A 22240-nucleotide genomic window follows, 5' to 3' on the forward strand; every position below is an offset into this window, starting at 1 on the left:
TGGAACATATTTTAGAATAGAGTATCAAGTATTGTTATAAATCAAGTATTGCTAATACAAATATCTTAAATATTTGTATTTCCCTATGAAACAGTTTGCAAATATCAAAACCCTCTCAGCAGCAGAGAAATCTGTTGATCTTATGCAAGTGTTTGTTAAATTTAGCAGAATAAATAGAAAATACCTGATACTCTGGATTACCTGATTGGTTGGGAACTGTATTATCAGGAACAATAGAAATAAAAGTAGGAATGCTTGGCTTTGAATACATAGTAAGGATTTTCTTTTCTGATGCTTGAATAAAACGCAGTAAAGCTTTATGATGTGTTAATCTGCAGGACCAAATGTGTTTTGGTTGCGTTATTCTGATATGAAATCTCAGTGCTTAGTTTGTTTTAAACTGCAGAACACTGCTCAGACAACAGCATCTGTAACAGCATCCCATGTGATCTTAAGGATTTTTATAAGATGCATTAAGTACCAAAAGATTTTGTAAATGTTGAGTGATATCAATGTAAATGAATGGCTATTTAAACCAATGGAATAAGGTACTCTACGGATACTGGGGGGGGTTACATAAAATGAAAAGGTAGATTACATTACTTGTATTATAAACGGGCATACCTAAGGAAAGGCCCTTTGCAGCTTTATTCAACATAACTTCACATCCATGGACAAGAGAGGAGGTTCTGAGTATAAAAGAAAGGATGAACTTTTTTAAGGGAAATTTTGCTTGTGTAAGTGCCTCTTTGATTCTAACAAAGAATATCAATTTTAACTCATTTTTTGTTGAAGTAAAACTGTGATTTTATTTAATAATCCTGGTGTGATTGGTTATTACACAACAGTTGAATTTTGTGATCTGCTAACTGTTATTGCCTTACCAAGAACAAAGGATTCTAGCAGATTTAGATGATATAGTATCCAAGTATTCATTAAAGTACAGAAGGAGCAAATATTCTAGAAGAAATGAAATGACAATTACATTTCAATGCAATCATTTAGACACCAAGCACTCTCACCTGGAGAGGACTTTTGAGAAATCTGAGATGAAAGTTATTTAACCTCTCAAATGAGGAAGTACTCATCTACTCACACTTCAAATCTATAGATCCTTTGAGATATGGATTCATTCAATCTAATGTCTTCATTTGGATAGATACGATGGCTACCTTTCCTTGGCAAGGAGTCAACACTGAATGAATTTCAACCACAGATGGAAATTATTCAGAATGTGGCACTGAGCTCTAACTCTATCTATGTATAGTATAAAAAGGTTGAACATCCCTAGCTATGAGCACCTTATAGGCATTTCTAAGTACTTAGGTGAAGTTCCTCAGAAAATAAAGGAAAAAAATATTAACAACATTATATAACAACACTATATAACAACATTAACAACATATATAGATTATATAATTCTCCCAATTCTTGAAACCATCCAAAAAAAATAAAAGGCGCAAGCAGGATGTAAAGTTTAAGAAACATCAGGGTTAAACAGTGATTTCACATTTTCACAGAAAGGTGATTTATCATAGAGAATTCTGACTTCAACTACTTAAATATAACAATATACAAATTCAGAAGATAGCCAGAGAATAAGCACTCATGTTAAAGCACCAGGGATACTTTTTTTAAAAAATAGAAGTCAATTATTTAATCTTATCAATGACATGAGCATAATCAAAACTGTTTCTATTTCAAGGCCATTCCGAAACCTAGATTGACAAGAATAAACTATTTACAAAGTAAGAAAAATATTTTAAAGAATGATATATTCAAACTACTTCTAAAACAAGATGAGAAGTTGACAAAAATTTTGGATGAGTCAACTCTTTTGATAATTGTCTGAATTGAGACTTAAATTACAATACTCCATAAAAAAACTGACAATTTTTTTTCTCTTAGAAGTCAAATCTGTCAGGTCTGTATTTTCTGTCAGGTCTGTATTTCAAGACACCTCAGAGCAAAAGAAAAAAAACTCACCTCATGAAGCAGTATGTATTTATGCAAAATTCAAGAATGACATACTTACACAATTGATTTTTCCAGTCTGCTTCCTTGTGATCCAACTATCTCTCCCAGAGTACAAAACATATGTCCCAAAAAATCCTGAAAAGCAGTAACATAAAAAACTCAGAACTAATATTTTGCATGGGAAAAAATTTGGTTTCCCATTCACCTAGGCTTTTTACTAACCAAGAACACATCTACTGAATACCATGCCTTAATAACTTAATTGTGCAATAATGAATCGTAAAACAGACTTGCTATACACATTTTATTTAACACTGGATTACATTTACAGAAGTAATCCTAATTTACACTAGATTACAATTACAGCAGTAATCCTAATGTACTGTTTTTATATTATCTTTTTCAAGAACAAAAATGAAAGTGAGATGGAAAAATTTAAGCATTAGCAACATGACTGCTTCTTTACCAGACTGGAGCATTTTAATATTTTTTTCTTTTATGAAGAGATTCTACACTGATTCTACCATTTCTTAAATGTTAATGATACTGACAGGAATTCAAGCCAGTGCAGGATCTGTATTAGTATGCTGGATTGACAACTATTGGCAAGCATTGCTTTAATGACAGACTATTTTTGTGTTTTATAATTAACCTATATTGCTAAAAATCAGGTAATCTTCATACTCCATCTCTGTGTAACATAAGAGCATCTTGCTTTGCTGGTAACTACTGTACAAGATTCACTGATTAGGACAAATGTACAAACACGCACTATGACAAAAAATAAATAACTATTAACAGAAGTAACAAAAATGATATTTAAGAACTTTCTTAAAACAATGAGATAAAATATTTTGTGAAGACTGTAAGAAGTCTTAAGGAAATACAAGTATCAACAAACAAAACTTCACAAGTGGTGTTTGTACACACACACATAAACACACACACACGTGTATATATAAATTAAATACAGATAGTAACTAGATCATAACAAAAGTACTGAAGACCCCGCACTTCAGAAGGCTATGGTTTTACCGGGAATTGCAAGTGCTTGACAATTCTGATAGTGTTTCCATAAAGATCAAGTCTTTTAAAATAGCTAAAATTCTTAAGAAAATACTCAGCTACTCTTTCATTTTTAAAATCATCAGGCATGAAATATTCTAAAATATGTTTTCCATACAGAAATCACATATTAAAAGATTTTCTTTTTTCCCCACAGAACCTTGTATTAGTTTATGACAGAGTTTCTAAGATTAATACCTATAAATTCCACAGTCTGTTATTAATTACAGTTGTTTATTACTCTGCATCTAAAATGCAGAAAATATTCCAAAAATCTGGAAGTTGCCGTGAATGCGTCTAAGGTAGCCAGTTTGACTCCCTACTCTTAAGGTTTCTTCATACCTCCTTTATCTCAATTGCTTCTAATTTTGCCAAAATTCAGTCACTGAGACTGAAATTCTTCAGGTTGGCTTTTTTTAAATCCCTAAACTGTTCAACTATTAAATGAGACTGCCCAGTATTTCCAGAAGAATGGGCCAACGGCTACATTTAGGAAGAGGCAAAGACCTTATTCCACACCAGGGTACTACACTTAACACTTGAGCAGTCTAGCTGGTCTATGCAAATACTGTTGGCCTGACATTTCTTGGAAACATCACGCTTCCGCTGCATGAATACAAGTAAAGCTCTGCTCACTTCCTACCTACTAATTGCCCATTCTTAAAAGCTATGGGAAAGAGACACAAGAAGCTGGCAGCAAAAACAGCAGTTCAAACCAACCTTGAACACTCAAGAAATAATCTAGATGAATTACTGTGGTTGAGGTAAACATTTCTAGCTACCATCTTTTGCAGTGTTCTCAGAGACCTTTTCTCCTTCATGTTCATAATAGCACAGTTTAGATGTTTTTAGCATAGAGACTCAAGTCTGCATCAACTGTATAGACTTCCTCCTACAGACCATGGAGAGAAATAGATACTTTTTATATTAATGTCTATAAGAAATTTTCATTTCATGCTTGAAGATTTCAACAAATTGGCACTGTTGAAAGAACAGCATCTAATGTGTTGGGGTATGGCTAGCCTGTATTAATTAGAACGCAATAGGTAAATACGTAATTCAGAATCTAATTGAATAGTCTTTAGAAGGACACTAGCTTGTTTTTTCAGTGGTTTGTTTTACCATGGACTCAGCATGCTACTCAAATTTTCTATTTGTGTTCCACTAACCAAATAATGAAATCTAGGTTATGTATTTATACATATATCTGCACTTCCATATTAACTAACTTATCTTTTTTCTTTTTTCTTAAAACATATTATCTTACATTTTTGTACTAAGACTTAAGTTTTGTGGAAAAAAGAAAAGAAATAAGATAGATTAGTTACTATAGAAGTGCAAGCAATCTTGGGAAGAAGCCCAGGATGAGGCTTTATGCTTGTTGAAGACAGTACAGGAAGGATTTCTATTTCTGCATCCTCCCAGGAAATGTTACGGTTATTCAGAAGACCTTTCCATGATGACAGAGATGGAAGATGGTTTGCCATGGACTTTAAATCTTTACAGTGAGGATCTCACTGGAGATTAAAGGCAAAAAGCTGTAACATTTCAGTCTGAAGCACCCATACACAATGTTCCCCTTATTATCCTCTTTACCTATGCTCCAGGTTCTTAGAGGTTCTCCTCCCCTGTATTTATTAATAAAACTTTCACACTCAGAAGACTCTGAATTGTACCAATTTGTTCCAAATTTTTATAGTTACCATTTAATCCTTTCCACTTCAAGATGTCACAAGCATATAAGATTTCTGCTTATATGAATCTGAACACATTCAAAAGCTATTTTACAGTTTTTAGGACCTAAAGAAGTATCCATAAGAAGCAGCATATCAAATACCTGAAAAGCTACAAACATCAAAAAAAAAAAAGCATCTGTGCTTAATATGCCCTTTACAGGAGGAATTTCCCACTAAAATTATACTCCTGAACACTATATATGTTAATAAGCACAGCACAATCTCTGCATTTGTCTCTATGTATCTGATATTACTTACAGTCAAAAGAAAATAAACAGATTTAGGAAAGTACAAGCTTTTCAGCACAAGAAAGTCTAATAACCAGAAAACACTTACATGTTTTGATAGGTTAGGACTCTTCGAATCAACATCATAGCTTTAAAAAAAAAAGGAAAGTTATATCAGAGTTGCCAGATGACAGAGCTGAGGCCAATAAAAAAAAAAATCAAACCTACTCAATTAACTGTGCAAATTTGTGAAATTAACAGAAAAAGATACATGAATATAAGTCTCACCAATAAGAAATGAAAATTATATCATCACAGATTATAGGATTACTTTTCACTAGCTAACTGAAATATTTTCTACAAAGTACAGGCTAGTAAGAAAAAGTATTGTTATATTCCTGGTTGAACAAGGCAAACTGCAAAAAAAAAAGCCAGAACAAAAGAGAATACTTAACATTCAACTAATTAATTTCTAATTTTTAAAATTTTTAAATTAATCTTTTTAACAGAAGCTAAGCTAACCTGTGAATTATTTTGTTAGATGATTTTTCAATAGTTTGACTAATCACATAGTAGTAACTGGTAATAAGCCAAACTGCTTTTAGCAACAGTCTGACTCATTCTTTTCAGCTCTTTATCTCAATCTCTTCTTCCTCCAGCTGGAAAATGCCATTGCTTTCTTTCTACTAGCCAGTCAGATTGAAAAAAAAAATGATTCTGTGAATTAAAGCTAGACTGAAAAAATATTTAATCTCATCCCTGTCTTAATACAAGATACAAACAATAACATAATACAAAAATACTGTTTTCATTAATCTGATCAGTGGATATCTCTACATAATACAACACAAGAAAACAGATAAAGATACGTTAAAAGTAACATGTTTGGCTATTTAATTCAACTGCATAGCTCTAACAGTGACCAAAGGACCAATAAGTCAATACTCAGCACTTCTGTCATTTACAGCAAGACAGTGAGTTACCAGCAGGCTTCTGTCTGGTGAAGGCTGGCATATACAACAACATAGATAAACAACCTATTTTAATTATTTAATTCTGTATAGAAGGTGAGAATGATCAATGATTGGCATCAAAAGGGCACTGTCGGATTTGTAGTAGCATAAAGTTGTAGTACTGTCAAACTTGTCCAAACCCAAACCTCAGCAGGATTTATTGAAGGTATTCCCAAACTAAAATTTACGAAAAATTCTTGTGGGATTACTAATCTCTATACTTTCAATCTTCCATCTTTATCAGATAATCCCCAGTAATATTTCTATTAAATCTTAAACTCAGATTCAATACCAGCAACCAATTTGAAAAAGTATTTCCAAACCCCATCTCAGGCTCTACTGTGTGTTTCCATACTACGGTACTATCCCTTTGGTTGTATTTATACAACTGCTTGTTGGGATGCACTGTGGCCTGGATAAGAAATCAGGAAGATGGGAATACCATAAAGTAGCTGCCCAGAACAATGCACCATTAAAACCCCAGCCTGGATGTGGGGTCCAGCACAGTCAAACAAATTTTGGAAACAGCCAAAATGTAAACCAAAAAATGTAAGCCAAAATATAAAAGTCAGTAACTGATGAATTTAAAAAAAAATGCATACTGTCTGATGAAACTGAACAGAAAAAAGAAGTAATAACTTGACCTGAGGGCTAGCTAAAATGAAGAGCTACTTCATAGACAAAATCGGTAATAAACCAACAGATATAAACAGAAAGGGGGCTGAGACACTGGGGGCTGTAAAGTGTATGAAGGGACTCATGCTCATTTATCAGTACCTCAGTAGACCAAAAATCAGAGATATACTTGCCTTTTTCTTGTTTCTTGCCAAGACCCAAGAATAGGAATCATTTGAGGACTTTCCCTTTGAAAAATAACACTTTGGCCACCTGTAGTATACAGTTCTGCTGAGGAATTTAAAAAAGTAAACTTTCTAATGATGCTTCTTTCTTGATCTAAATCAAAGTTTTAATCGATGATCAGTTATATGAGAGTCATATTTTTAACTCTGAATTCCACAATATTTCATTTCATTCCACAATTTTCATTTCTGATTCTCTATCATAATTAAAGGGCTCTGAAGTAAATTCACAGACTATGGTTATATGGTCACTTGCAGGCAGAATGAACTTATTATTCAGCTTTCAGTTCAGAATAGGCTTGTGCCCAGGTAATCTGGAACAACAGCAGAAAACATTCAGATCTGCCTGATACGTACAAAGTAACTTTGATGTTTACAGTTTTTTGTAAATAAATAGAGTCCTATTTCTCTCAATACATGAAGAATCAAATAGAAGATTGAATTTCTGCTCCCATGTCCAAGTTCTTTTCAAATAGCACTTATCCAGAAGTTCTTTACAGACCTTCCTTGCCTTGCCTAGATTGAGCCTAGCTTTCTCTTTTTGGTTCATTTCTTTTGCTTCCCTTCTTGCACACCGTCTTCTCCCATAACATGCATGCAACCTATGAAGAGCAACAGACAACCAAATCAAGATTCCTACACAGCCCCTGCTGCGTCTTTGTTTCAGAAATGCTGTATCTACACTCTGAGGGGAAGCCTTTATTTCACAAAGTGACTAGGTATTACTTAAATTTATTTTAAATGACAGGCAACAGTTATACTCAGCAGATTTAATGACATTATGTCCAGCTTCTAAAAATCAAAAATAAAATTTGCACCAAGCTTCCATGGTGAAGATAAAAGCAGTTGTACCTGGCCACCTAGAAGCAGCCTGTAAACTATCTCGGCATCAAGTAATTCATTTTGCTCCCAAAATAGTTCAAGTCTAGATGGAAAACAGCTGGTTATCTGTGTATTGAATACAATCTATCATTTTTTCTCACTTATCCCTCCAACACTTCTTGTTAACTTAGGTAGCACTGTGACATGCAATAAAAAAGGCACTCAAAGCTAGAGAAAAATGGATCACTTTTTTTTTTTTGTCTCCACAACATACGAAATGCTGCCGTTCAAGAGAATTTCTGTCCAACCTGCTAGCAACTTAAAACAAAATCAGTAACATCATAGGTAACTTTATTAACATTGCTAAGACATATCTAAGGCCAGCGTATTTCTTCTTCCATTGCTATGGGAAACATCATCATTATTGTGATCATGGACATTTTTATGTTACACCCTGCTTAATATACAGACAGATTTGTGTTCCAGAAACTCTGGAAAAAATTAATAGACTGTCAGAGCTGCTCAGGTAAATAAATGGCGCAACGGGACTAAAGCCTAGAAGATTTAAAAACGTCTTTACCACTAACTTGCTGGAAGATTTTAGGCAAATGAAGAAGTCTTTCTCCATCTGTTTTCCTATCTACAAAACAGAAGTGCAATAAATGCAGTTTCTATACGAAGGCAAACTTGTAAGGCAACTTTAAAGTTGAGAAGTGACATTACCATAGCATATTACTATTATAACCACTACCTGAATAAGATTTGTGGCAGTTTCCTAAAACATATCAGAAGACCTCAATCTTTAGGATTAGAACATATAGGAAAGCAGACCACACCATATCTTCCTTGATATATTTATTTTGTAAGTAACTTAGCTCCACAGATGATCCTTCTAAACCTTTCTGAAAAACTAATCAACTAAAAGAAATATACATGAAGTCAGAAATCAGAGGAACACAAGATAAAGATTGGCAAAATTCATTCTAAAGTCCATCTTGCAAAGGAAATGTAAATAAATAGGAAAAGGATTCTTCAACTAAAAAGAGCGTCCAAAGAAAAATTATGGCCACTGTGCATAGTATAGAGAATAAAGAATTGCAGAATGACTGCAGGACTGAGTGAATGATTTTACTTTTATTTTCTATAAGGGTTATTCAAGTTCTCTCTCTTAGGGCAAAGTTAGAAAGAACTGTAAACAAAAAAAGAGGATGTGAAAAAAAACAAAAAAAAACCCCAAAACCCAAAGAAAACAAGACAAGCTTGATTATTCCAATAACTGGAATAATAAGAATGGGGTGAAATGTAATAGGTGATATGCAAGGTGACCTGGTGACTGGACTCTCAGTTCTATTTTCCACTGAATAAAGTGGAAATCAAACCATTTCCACCAACATAATAGAAACGAGTATATTTGGAATAATGCCAAAAGTCATCCACTTCTAGAACAACTGCCTTCATTTTTAAATCTTAAAATTCAGTATACTTAAATCCACACCGCCAGTATTTTAGTAAAGAAAATTTTGACTCTGTACTACATGTACAGTATTTTATTTTTGGACAGTTTGTTCATGCCTGTTTAACTGACTTTGCTGCAAGAACATTTTAACTTTCCTAGCTTTCTAAATATTTTCTGTTTGTGCGCATATGATTATACTTTGACTAGTTAACACCTATCAATTTCTTAAAACTCAGTTATTATCATGTTACATATTTCAGAGGAAGCAATGTTAAATCGATCATGCTTATTAATTTATTCCATGTCAACAGATATTATCTCTTTTCGATTTAACTTTGTGCTCGACAAAAATTAGTAAGTTTACAAAGACCTTAATATTAGAATCAAAGATAGTTAACTTACAAATCAAATCGCAGATTCTCTCTTTCTTCAAAGAAGTAGTCCATTATAAATTTTCTCACAAAATCTGGATTTAAAGTATTATCAATTACTTCCGTTCTTCCAAACTGTAAAAGAAAAGTATCAGTTTAAGGCAAGTACTATAATGCATTATAATAAATTACATAAGTATATTGCAGAAAACAGCAACATGTGAGCTATGAAAGAGCATGTGAAAACCTCTCTTAAACAGATGTCATAAGAGAAAATGACTATGTTCACATGAATAGATCAGTTATTTGTGGATGAAGATAGACTGGTAGAAGACCAAGTATTTCAAGATGAAGAACACTGCATGCCCTACACCGTACGACATAACCTGTATAAACATCAGCTCCCATAGTCCTTCAGAATCCACAAAAATTTGAGAAAAAAAAAATCAGTAGCACAAAAATCCACTCTTTCCTCAAAAAAAGAACCATACTAAGCAAAAACTTACATATACTGCTTATTTCAGACAGCTTTGAATACACTTAGAGAGCATAGTCCTTCCATTAGAAGTGCATCAATTCTTGCATTATTCAGCTCTTATTTCACCCCAGTTCAGCTTTCTTCATCTTTCCTTTCTCTGAGATTTCTGCAAAATGCAGTTTTTTCTTGGTCTTTACAGGAAGAGCCTTGGCTTTCTTCAGGTTGAAATCATTTTAGGTTTAAAGAAGTAACTTCTGATTGAGTTTAACTTATAAACATCAAAGATATAAATGGCTGATTATAAAATACCGAATAAGTAATTTTGCTCGTTTCAAAACACTGTTATGTCTGAATCAGAAAACAAAATGAAGAAGAAGCAGATATGACAGAAACAATCATTTAATTTCATCCTACGTGGTCAACAGATCAAGACATATCTCAAAATAGCCTACTGAAAAGCTGCTTGACACTTTACTGAAAGAGCATTGTTCAGAAGTCTTCAAAACTGCAATTTGGGACTGCAAACTCTGAATGAGTCAACGACTGCCCACCTCTTCACTGACAGGACTTAATTAAATCAGTAAACATGGATAAAGAAAGAATAAAGGCAGTTATTTTCTTGCAACTGGAGGTTTTCGAGATGCATCTTCTAAAAAAGTATACATCCACCATGGGTGTGAACTTAACTACTATAACTTGTACAGAGCTCCTAAGCATCAGATACGAGCCACCTCCCTATATCCCAACCCCTGTGTATGTACATATACATGGTACGAAAGAACAGAGCATATATCTGTCACTTCCTCTCAAAACTCGGGCATTTCCTTTCACTGCTCAATTCTTATCAATATAAAATGGTAAAGAACTCCAAGCACATCATTCATGCCTTTTAAAAAAGCTTCACCTTCATCAGTAACCTTCTTTTCTCCTTCAAATGATTGTGCATACAAGCATTCAAACTGCAAGGGACTCCAAGGACCATTCGTTTACACAGGTCCTCTGGAGAAGTGGGACTGAATCTAGGAGGATGAATACTTTGCCAAAAGCATCCAAAGGTCTCAGGCATAATAAAATGTTCAACAAAAGTATTAATAGATCTTCAAGATAACAGCTCTGTGACACCTCAGAAACAAGAACAATCCTCAGAAGTAATAAAATGGTGATTTGCAGCTTTACAGTGTGCACTTGAAGCCTGTTAGGTACCTTTAATTTCTCTATGCTGTGATATGTTCTACTGCAGTCTACAGTTAACTGGGACAGTCTTTTTCAGAGATCTCCATATCCCAGCACTTCCTATAAAAGATAGAGAAGCAAAACTATCTTCCTGATGAACCACACACTCTCCAAATAAAAAGACAAAGAAAGTTTAACATATAGTGCCAATAGCATACCCCTCTGATGAGAATTTCCATAATTTGTTAAAACATAAGTATAATTATTTCCTGATCTCATTGGAACTTTGAAATGTTCTGCAAGAAGGCTTCTGAACATGTCCTAAAACACAACTTCTTTAGAGAAGCGGAACAATCATTAGCAATCACTATATTTATAAACTCTCCTAAGCCAAAACAGCAGCCATGAAGAAGGTAAGCACCATACAGAAGTGGAGAGGAGAAATATCCAGAAGTTTTCAGAAGTGAAGGAGAGACTGGATACTCAAAATAAACTCCCTGAATCTCTCAAGAGAGGTCTGGTATTTGGTGCACAGGATCCTGGAAACAGATCAGAACATATAATTTGATCCTTACAGTTTGTTTGGGATGAAAGAGGTCAGTCTCTTGAGAAATGGCTCAAGGCGTTCTCTGGAGCCTTCAAATAAAGTTGACAGGCAAACTGCAACAAAAACATTCTCTTGTACCAATGCTTATAACTATAAAGTCCAAGTCTTAATGAATGAGAAACCACTGCAGCAGTAGAAAGTTGGCCTTTACATGAGAATACATGTGGCTGGAACACTTGCCTGGACAAAATGTTCTTTTCTTTGAAAAGAAGCCTTCAAAATTTTTAATTACATTCATCATCTCCATTCAAATAAATCTCAATGTTCGTAAAGAAAATCTTCCACTATCAGCTGCATGCTTTATAGCATTCAACAGTGCAGCCAGGAAAAACTAGAAGCTCAAACAGCTCATGAAATGAAATATGCAGTAATATCTACAGCATTTAGTACTGTCTGAAGGTACACTCTGAAAATGAGAAGACAGTCTTTCACACAAGCCAATAAACAGCAGTTTATCAAACCAGAGATGAGAAATGAGAACAATGGGGTTATAAGGACCATCCATTTTGCAGTTCTGAGCAGGAACATACTTTGTGTGTGTATTTTTTTCCTCAAGTGCTCCATTTCTGCATTTGCACTCTTACAGCAAGCTGGCCAAATTCTCTCAAACACTGGGATCAGCTGCATAAAAAGAAGATTTACCCTTAGTACTGAAATCCGATAAACATTAGTCTATTCTAGGAGCAAAGGACTCAGGACCTTCCAAAAAAGTGTGCTAGCTCATAGGATGACTGCATTGTAATTGGCAAAGCTTCCTGACACACAACACGTTAAGTGAATAATAGTTATTAAGTTCTGGGTAACTCCCATGCTATGTCAAATATAACCAGATGCACATCTGTAAAGATATCCACGAAAGTATTTCAGATCATGTGCGGATTTAAGTAGCAAATTGTCTTGAGAGACTCCTTCATCACCAGGCATGAAAAGAAAGGTTACTAAAATTGTATAAATCCTCAGATTAGGACAAGCTTGAAGGAGAACAAGAGGATCTTTGATCATATGGGGCCTACTTCTAATTATATGGACAACAGAGGAACACAAGAATACAGGGAGCTGTCATCTAAAAATGTTTACTTTCTGCAGCCAAAGAAGTCATCTGAACAGAAAGGCACAAACACAAAATGACTAAGTGATCTCAGAGGATCTACTTGCCAAAAGACTCCATTTACACATACCTCTCAAGACAAGACCTGACACCTTGATAAGCTAATCATTTTATGACTATGTGATTCTTCTTGAAATAACACAGACAGTTTGTGCAACAGAAGGATATACTTGACTTTGGAAAAGCCATTCAGATAAAAGAAAAATAATGGCTAAGAAACAGAAAGAATTATGGAACAGTCGAAGTTGGAAGAGATATCCGGAGATTATCTAGTCTAAGCCCCATGCTCATAGCTGGGTCAATTAAAGCAGGTTACTCAGGACTGTTTCCATTCAGGTTTTGAGTATGTCCAAGGATGCATCCAAGACTCCACAATCTTTCTGGACAACCTGTTCCAGTGTTCGATCACCCTCAGAGTAAACAAGTTTATTCTTACGTTTAAATGGAAGTTCCTGTATTTCAGTTTGTGCCCATTCCCTCTCGTTCTTCCAGTGGGTTCCACTCAGAAGAGTCTATCTCTGTCTCCTTTACACCTTCCCATCAGGTATTTGTACACACTGATATGATCTGACATATGATCTGAGCCTTCTCTTCTCCAGGCTAAATAATCCCAGCTCTCCCAGCCTGTCCTCATGTGACAGACGTTCCAAGCCGCTAATCATCTTAGTGGCTCTTCACTGGACTTGCTCTAATATGTCCATGCCTTTCATGTACTGGGGAGCCCAGAACTGGACATAGAACTGCAGATGTGGCCTCACCTGTAGACATTCAGCAGAGGGACCCTAAAAAAATAGTCAGCAGGTTGGAGCACATCACATGAGTAACAGCCCATGGAGCTAAGTTTGTTCAGCTTGGAGAAGAGAAGGCTTAGAGATGATCTATTGTAGTCCTCCACTACCTAAACAGCATTATAGAGAAGACAGCCAGAGTCTTCTCAGACCACTCAACAAAAGGACAAGATGTGATAGTCACAAATTACAAAAAGTTTCAACATGGGAAATTATGACTGGATATAGGGAAATATTCTTCCACAATGAGTGATTAAGCCCTGGAGTGGGTCAACAAGAAGTTGTGCAGTCTTTGCCCTTGGAGAGTTTCAAACTTCAGCTGGGCAAGGCCCTGAGGCCCTGACTTTGAAGATGGTCTTGCTTGGATCAGGTGGCTGGACTAGACATAGCAGATGAACAGGAGGCTGGATAGCCCAGAGCTCCCTTTTATCTAAATTATTCCATGTTTGCATCTTTTTTTTATTTTTATTTTTTAGTTCCATTAAAAACAGAATTATGTATGGACTTGAAGAAAAAGTTACTGCAAAAAGTATTTTTAATTAGCTATAAAATGTCAAAGTTTTAATTTTTAAAAACAAATAAATATTGTAAATATTTAAGTAGTTTTGGTCCCTTCAAATCTGCATTTTTTTCAGAAACAATGTTCCACTTAAAATTATAAACAAGCTATAACTGGGAAATCTTTTGGCCTTGACTTGAAGTGCATGACAGAAGCATATCAGTAAAAGAAGATAAATAGGCAGTATGTTGATGATTAAATCAGATGGAGACCAGAGAAGGCCTAACAGAATGTCTGTTATGTCGCTACCTTTATCTCTGACCAGTTATGCTAAAATTGTTACAAAACTCAAGAGAGTGAACTCAGTGGCACAGTTAACTTTTCTTTTAATTATTTTAATGGACTATTTTTTTAAATCAAGGCTTCAGTCTGTTGGTCTGTTTACTTTTTTCCAAGGACTACACAAACAGTTCCTTCACATTAAGCAAATATAACCACTTATCTTATTATCAAATTACTATTAAAATTTATCTTACAGATGACATACTAAAATGCTGGGCACTAAAAAGTACCAGTCTACATTTCCAGGTAAACTAAACATCATCTTTTAACATCTATTCTCCCAATTAACTATAGCCTTTTTAAGCAGAACAGGTTATTTCTATAATCCAGTCACTTATGACTAATAGCATAGCTTCTAATTAATTAGTTCTCCTCATGGCCTAATTTCTCCCACTAACAGTTGTGTAAAGCTAAATTTTAAACTTGGCCAACAAGCAAATAACTTTAGAAATGTCATTCAGGAGAGTAAGAGAAACAATTTAACTATTTAAAGAACAATAAATATTCAAAACAGAAAATCAAAAAACAAATCCATTTTTTGCATTTCCCAAGACAAAGAATCTTTGTCATCTCATAACAAAAGTTTTCCTGGTAGAAGGGTTTTTTTTTTTAATTTAGTCATTTGAATTTTATAGCATCTCAATCTAGTTACCCAGCCTAAGGGGCTATGAGGTTAATGGAAAGTCATAACCTTCATCTTAACATCAGAGTTCAAAAAGACTAGCAAGTCAGATGAGTGCAATATCTGTTCTGTACCTCTCAATTAGAAGAGGCAAAGGAACTATTTTAATAATGAAGCTCTAGCCAATCATTTTCCCGTAGGAATTCTCTGAATTAGTTTTTGCTTCAATTTTATAGCTGCGACTAAACTAAAGAACAATTTTTAGTATGCCATCATATCTTACTTTTTGAAATTTACAATGTTCCACCACAACTGCAATCAAGTTGTTCCAATAATTAATTAGCCTAATTCTGAAAAATATGTTCCTTGTTCCTTGCTTGATTTTATCTCAGTTCCTTTTCCATCTTTTGGGTCTTTTCAGAAAGACAGAAATGTTTTTCCATTACGAAATTTATGTTATTAGTGTTGATACTTATAGCTGATCACAATTATCCTTAATCCCTTTCTCATCAGGCAAATAATTTGAGCTTAAGTTTTACAGTATAGCGTATGTTATCTAATCCTTTCATGATTTTTCTCTCTAGTTTTTTGACTTTTAAATACCTTTCTTGAAATGTGAATAGTCAGAACCTAGTACTCTGTTAACAGTTCTAGGAAACTGAAGAATAGGAATGGTTTAAGCTAACACTAGGTTCTCAGCTCTGATCTAGAAGACTTTCCAAAATTCTTTAGGAAACTCCAAGTAACACTATCCCTTGGAAGCTCACTGCATGAGACTGTATATGAACACACAACAAAAGGTAATCCTAATGTCAAAGTTTATAATCTAGGTGCACTACAAGTGAACAGAACAAAATAGGAGACTTGAACTGTGGGGGAATGAATGTAATAAAGATAACATGACTCTTTCTATAATAATGATCAGTAGTCTTAAATCATCAGAATTACAGAGACTACAAGGAAACAAACAAAAGATTCCATGACTGATCAGCCCACTGTAGAAAAACTATAGTATATTGCTGTGTTTAACCCAAAGGAAAAATAACGTTTTAAATATATAAACTCATTCTAATTAGCAGAAAAACAATAATATTCCTTTAATACACGCATGCAGGCATGCTCACGAGATATGTATATTACATGTACAGATGATGATGATTTCTAAGTAACCCTTTTTAACAGATGGTTCTACAATCACAAGTATATAAAAAACAGAAAGGATTCCTCATCTTCCTGTACTTTCACTTTTTTCATTAACCCTTTTCCTTGAAAGGAAACATGACTTCCTTGAAAGAAGATGACTTCTTATATTCCAAATAGCTTAATTCCCCTCAAACAGTTCATTCATTCAAGAAAGCTACCAGAGAAAGCTTTCCACTGGACTGAATATCAAGCAACAGCAAGGTTTTTCTTTCTTCACATGTGGGACAGTATAGGCTTCTCCAGCACTCTCCATCCTCTGCTTCTCTGTACTGAAACTTTTTCTACTGGACTGCTACCAACTACATTCCTAGTTATGCCATGTCCCTGTGCTAGAGAAGATGCAAGCTCATTGTTCCACAACTTTTACCAGTACTCTTAAAAAAAAAATCGAAATCCCAATAAATTTGGATTATCATCTAGCCTTTGTGATTTTCACTGTGGCAGCCCCTGAAATCTACACAGGCATATTTTATTATGTTACAAAAGGTAATGAAACCTTTTCATTCAGAAGGCAGAAGTTCTAGTGAAGTGTATAATTACCAAACACATGAGTAAGTGCTCACATTGAGCAATCTTATGGTAGAAGAGGAGAGATCCTCTTGAGGATCAGTTTACGAATTCTCCTCAGGAATCCCAAAACCTGGAGACCAGGGAGAAAGCTGGAGAAAGGAAGACTTTCCCTTAGTCAAGAAGGATCGGGTTAGAGATCATTTAGGCAAACCTGACACCCACAAATCCATGGGCCCTGACGGGATGCACCCACAAGTGCTGAGGGAGCCGGCAGATGTCATTGCTAGGCCACTCTGAATCATCTTTGAAAGGACATGGAAAACAGGAGAGGTGCCTGATGACTGGAAGAAAGCCAATGTCACCCCAGTCTTCAAAAAGGGCAAGAAGGAGGACTACAGGCCAGTCAGCCTCACCTCAATCCCTGGAAAGGTGGAACAGCTCATCCTGGAGGCCATCTCCAAGCATGTGAAGGATAACAAGGTGATCAGGAGTAGTCAGCATGGCTTCACCAAGGGGAAATCATGCCTAACCAATCTGATAGCCTTCTAGGATGGAATGACTGGCTGGGTAGATGAGGGGAGAGCAGTGGATGTTGTCTACCTTGACTTCAGCAAGGCTTTCGACACTGTCTCCCATAACATCCTCATAGACAAGCTCAGGAAGTGTGGGCTAGATGAGTGGACAGTGAGGTGGATTGAGAACTGGCTGAATGGCAGAGCTCAGAGGGTTGTGATCAGCAGCGCAGAGTCTAGTTGGAGGCCTGTAGCTAGCAGTGTCCCCCAGGGGTCAGTACTGGGTCCAGTCTTGTTCAACTTCTTCATCAATGACCTGGATGAAGGCACAGAGTGCACCCTCAGCAAGTTTGCTGATGATACCAAACTGGGAGGAGTGGCTGATCCACCAGAGGGCTGTGCTGCCATTCAGAGAGACTTGGACAGGCTGGAGAGGTGGGTGGAGAGGAACCTCATGGAGTTCAACAAAGGCAAGTGCAGGGTCCTGCACCTAGGGAGGAATAATCCCATGTAGGGAATACAGGTTGGGAGGTGACCTGCTGGAAAGCAGCTCTGCGGAGAAGGACCTGGGGGTCCTGGTGGACTGCAGGCTGACCATGAGGCAGCAATGTGCCCTTGTGGCCAAGAAGGCCAGTGGTATCCTGGGCTGCATTAGGAAGAGCATTGCCAGCAGGTCGAGGGAGGTGATCCTCCCCCTCTCCTCAGCCCTGGTGAGGCCACATCTGGAGTACTGCGTCCAGTTCTGGGCTCCCCAGTACAAGAGAGACATGCAGCTACTGGAGTGAGTCCAGCAGAGGGCTACTAAGATAATTAAAGGACTGAAACATCTCTCCTATGAGGAAAGGCTGGGAGAGCTGGGACTCTTTAGCCTGGAGAAGAGAAGGGTGAGGGGGGAATCTTATCAATGCGTATAAGTATCTGAAGGGAGGGTGTAGAGAAGATGGGGCCAGACTCTGCTCAGTGGTATCCAGCAATAGGAGGAGAGGCAATGGGCACAAACTGAAACACAGGAAATTCCATCTGAACCTGAGGAAAAACTTCTTTACTGTGAGGGTGACTGGGCACTGGCACAGGTTGCCCAGAGAGGTTGTGGAGTCTCCTTCCTTGGAGATATTCAAAAGCCGTCTAGACACAATCCTGTGCAACGTGCTCTGGGTGACCCTGCTTGAGCAGAGGGGCTGGACTAGAAGATCTCCAGAGGTCCCTTCCAACCTCAACCATTCTGTGATTCTGTGATAATTTAATAGTCACTATTATCATTTATTAATAATTATTAATTTATTACAAAAATGTACTAATTTACTGATTTATTAGTAAATAGGAAACAAAATATAAGTATAATCAGTCAGTTTTCATACTGGAGGGAAATTCCTTGCAAGGTCTCAACAAGCTCCTGTAATGGACCCATGCAGTGCAACATATGCCTAAATGATCTGGAACAAGGACTAAAATAATAAAGTGACAAAGTGAATGAATGTTTACAGAATTACAGAAGATAACTACATCTAAAAACAAGTATGAAGACTTTTAGACAAAATTTATCATATTGAGTGATCACACAATAAAATGGAAGATGAAATTCCATGTAGATGAATGAAAAACTATGGTGATAGATAATAGCTAACTTAAAACAAAATTCAGGATGGCTCAGTAAGATGTAAGCGCATAGAAGAAGTTATTTTTCTGCTGGTGAACTGTACAGTATAGGTAACTGCTCATCAGCTCATGACAGAGTATTTTCTCATTTCCTTATGAACTGGCAACCTTTGCTGTATTGGGATTCCATTGCAACCCTGCCTAGACCTCTTTTCTCTCAGCTTGATGACTCACTCGAAACAAATTCTCCTTCCTTGTCTCCAGCACATTTCCTCCAGATTAAAAAAATCATGAAAAAAATTAATGAACAGAAAGGCCTGACAGATGGGAAGCCATGACCAATTTTAGAAGAAACAATGGAAATTTACTGAGGTTATAGAGTAGTATTTGGCAACTCATGAGGCTGGAAGTCAGCATGAGGAGGACCAGCGAGAGAACTGACTTCTAAACAGTCTGTCTAAACAGGAAATTTTATTTACATCCAATGTTTTCTTACAAGGGGTGGGCCAGGGGCTCAAAGCCTCACTCCCTAAGCAGTTCCTTAACACTTGCTATTGGTAGATATTGCCAATAAAATTGCAGCTGGTAGAGCGTTTCACCAATGTCTATTATTTACTTAACATTAACCTTTGAAGTGCTCCCTCCTGGTTTCAGAATTAAGATCCTCTTTGAAATGAAGAAATTTATACTCTTCCTATATTTTATTTATGGCTTCTGCAGGTAAGAATAAGTTATACTTGGCCATATTTCAAATCTGTCTTCAAAAGGTTAGGGAAGTAAGTGTTTTTAAAACCAAAGCTCAGTTTCTGATGATGCATTTGCTGCCAATTAAATTAATGAAAATACCTGATGATAACACTCTTAATGATAACAGATAAACTTTTTGGAAAATAACATTTTATTAAATTGGGAACCACATATTTTAATTTTTTGCTGAGGAATTGGTGTGCAAGAATAAAACTGGGTAAAAACATCACAAACCATACCACAAGCAAACAGCAGTCAGTGCCCAGAAAATATCTACCTAGAAATTAAATGAAGGGTTTGATTTAACCATTCTTTTGAATCAGTTTGATCATACACCACAATTGAATCAATTAAGATCTTGGCTGAAAGGAAAAAGAAGCATGCTGCTAACATAGAGTGCTAGGGAAATTGCAGAGATTATGATATGATTTACTATGTTTATGATCCTCAAGCATTTTCTGCAGTGTTCAAAAGAAATTAATGAGGCTAAAGAAGGAAGATAACTATGCATAAAAGCATACAGAACAGAAGCAAGGTAAAGTACATTGCCATGACCGAACACCATCCTTTAATGTCTACACATATCATTAGGGGCTTATTACATGTCTTACAGTTTTCTCTTCTCCAAACAATTCCAGGTGGCTTCCTCCTCTACATGCTAGTAAAATATTAAATAAATGTCTAAATGCTACAAAACAGACACATATACAGAATTTTATTGAAAAACACAGTATTACTGCATTCACCACAGCAGACTGCACAAAAAATAAGGATATGAAATTACCCATCTCACAGTACACATCAACTAATCTTCCACCTACCACCACACATTTTATCACTGGTATAAATGTCTTATACATATAAAATGTAGTCCTGACTCAGCCCCTCTATCATGCCAGCCTCTGAATTTTGAATGGCATAATAGCTATCAAGAAAGGGATTCTTCTTACCAAACTTGATATCTGACAATCAGAAATGTAGGTTTCTGACCATCAGTAGAGGCATTTCTAGAGAAAGATTCATCTGATCTAATGTGGACATCTAAACTAGATCTGATGAACTGCCCTCAGGAAGTTATCTTTTTCCATTAACTACAAATAGTTCAAACATCCGTCTAAGTTGTAAATACCTATCCAGTAGACCTTTCTCCTGATAGACAAGACAGAGATAATTATGTTTTAAAAGAAAAAAGTTAAGACTTTGTAGCACATGCATCTAAAAAGTCTGTTGTAATCCCTGTAGTTTCTAAACTTGTATACGCTACCATAACAACATGCCGAAGTGCATCACCTAGTCTACATACTCTCTAATCAGTGAGAAGATGCAATACAAGCAGTAATATCACATACTGCCACATCCACGTGTTTTTGCTTCGATAAAGAAGATAAAACGGTCCAAGACAATACAAAGCTAAAAGGTGGTAACACACCTACGAATATAGGTATACACTTAGCTACATAGGTGGTAACCCAACCATTACAAAGTTGGATCTATCACAAATGGAGGGTAAATGAAATCTTTCCATTGACGATCTCCTAAAGCACTTTACAATTATCACATAGAAAATTTTCTAAATAAGCTGATAATGTGATTGTTTGACCATCAGGACAAATACAATATGGAAAACAGTTAATACTCACTTTAAAAATTACACCAGAAAAAAATGAAAATTCCACAAAAGTACACATCAACTTTAGACAACAATAAAAGCCAGAATTTATGACAAAAACTTCTCAGCTTTAGACCGCAAGAGGATCTGGATGCTTTAATGATGATCTAGGCTTGATTACTGAACTACACCAAACCACTTAGGCACCTGAATGCCTGAAGACACCCCTGTTTTTAGAGTTAGCTATCCAAACATTTAGAATTCTGTGCATGTCCACTATTTCTGCCAGTTTAGTGAAGATTAGTAAATTCCCATGTAGGTCCTGAAACTGACATTACTTCACACAAACCATCAGCGGAACACGATCTAGTAGGCATACTGAGAGGATGCCTAACACACTGAGTTCAGAACAAAAGGCAAAAGAAATTTAATTAAAAACAACAAATAGAGTACACACAACATTTCATATATTAGCCTGGTTATTTGAGCTTTTGTCCAAGCAGGAGACAAATTTAATTCCCTTAGCTTGACAGAACTGAAATCCACATCTACCACCTTTCAGCAGAGGGAAAACATGTTTCTCCAGCCAACTGGCAAGGACACCAAATAGAAAGGAAGAGGTCTGGTTTCTGTGCCACTTCAGTGGTAATCACATAAAACATCAGTTCTGAGGACAAGACTTCAGGTCCCCTCTTTCTTACAGTGAACAATAGTAAGACAGTTCACTCCTCTCTGGCCTCTCTAAATGCAGGCCACACAGTGGAACACCTAGAGTGAAGAACAGTTCCACCAATCCTCTCTGTAAGGCAACTAACCATACATAATACCCTCCATTTCTTGTTGTTTGGTGTACAGCCTATTCAGAGGCACCTAACTTTTCCTTAACACTATACCTAGAGATTAGTTTTGCTGACACTAA

The 22240-nt window shown here is 36.0% G+C and overlaps 1 protein-coding gene across 2 annotated transcripts in view; it reads right to left on the minus strand.

The window, feature by feature from the left end:
* The window catches only part of CPNE8 (copine 8), a 112873-nt gene that overhangs the window by 70724 nt on the left and 19909 nt on the right, over positions 1-22240 (minus strand). For both annotated transcript variants that reach the window (XM_067316036.1, XM_067316030.1), the window contains exons 4-6: positions 9559-9662; positions 5115-5154; positions 2036-2112 (exon numbers count right to left, since the gene is read on the minus strand). In XM_067316036.1, the coding sequence (XP_067172137.1) occupies positions 2036-2112; positions 5115-5154; positions 9559-9662 (221 nt within the window). The remainder of the gene's footprint in view (positions 1-2035; positions 2113-5114; positions 5155-9558; positions 9663-22240) is intronic.

Source organism: Apteryx mantelli, chromosome 1 (assembly GCF_036417845.1).
Source record: "Apteryx mantelli isolate bAptMan1 chromosome 1, bAptMan1.hap1, whole genome shotgun sequence".
In the NCBI taxonomy this organism is placed as follows: domain Eukaryota; kingdom Metazoa; phylum Chordata; class Aves; order Apterygiformes; family Apterygidae; genus Apteryx; species Apteryx mantelli.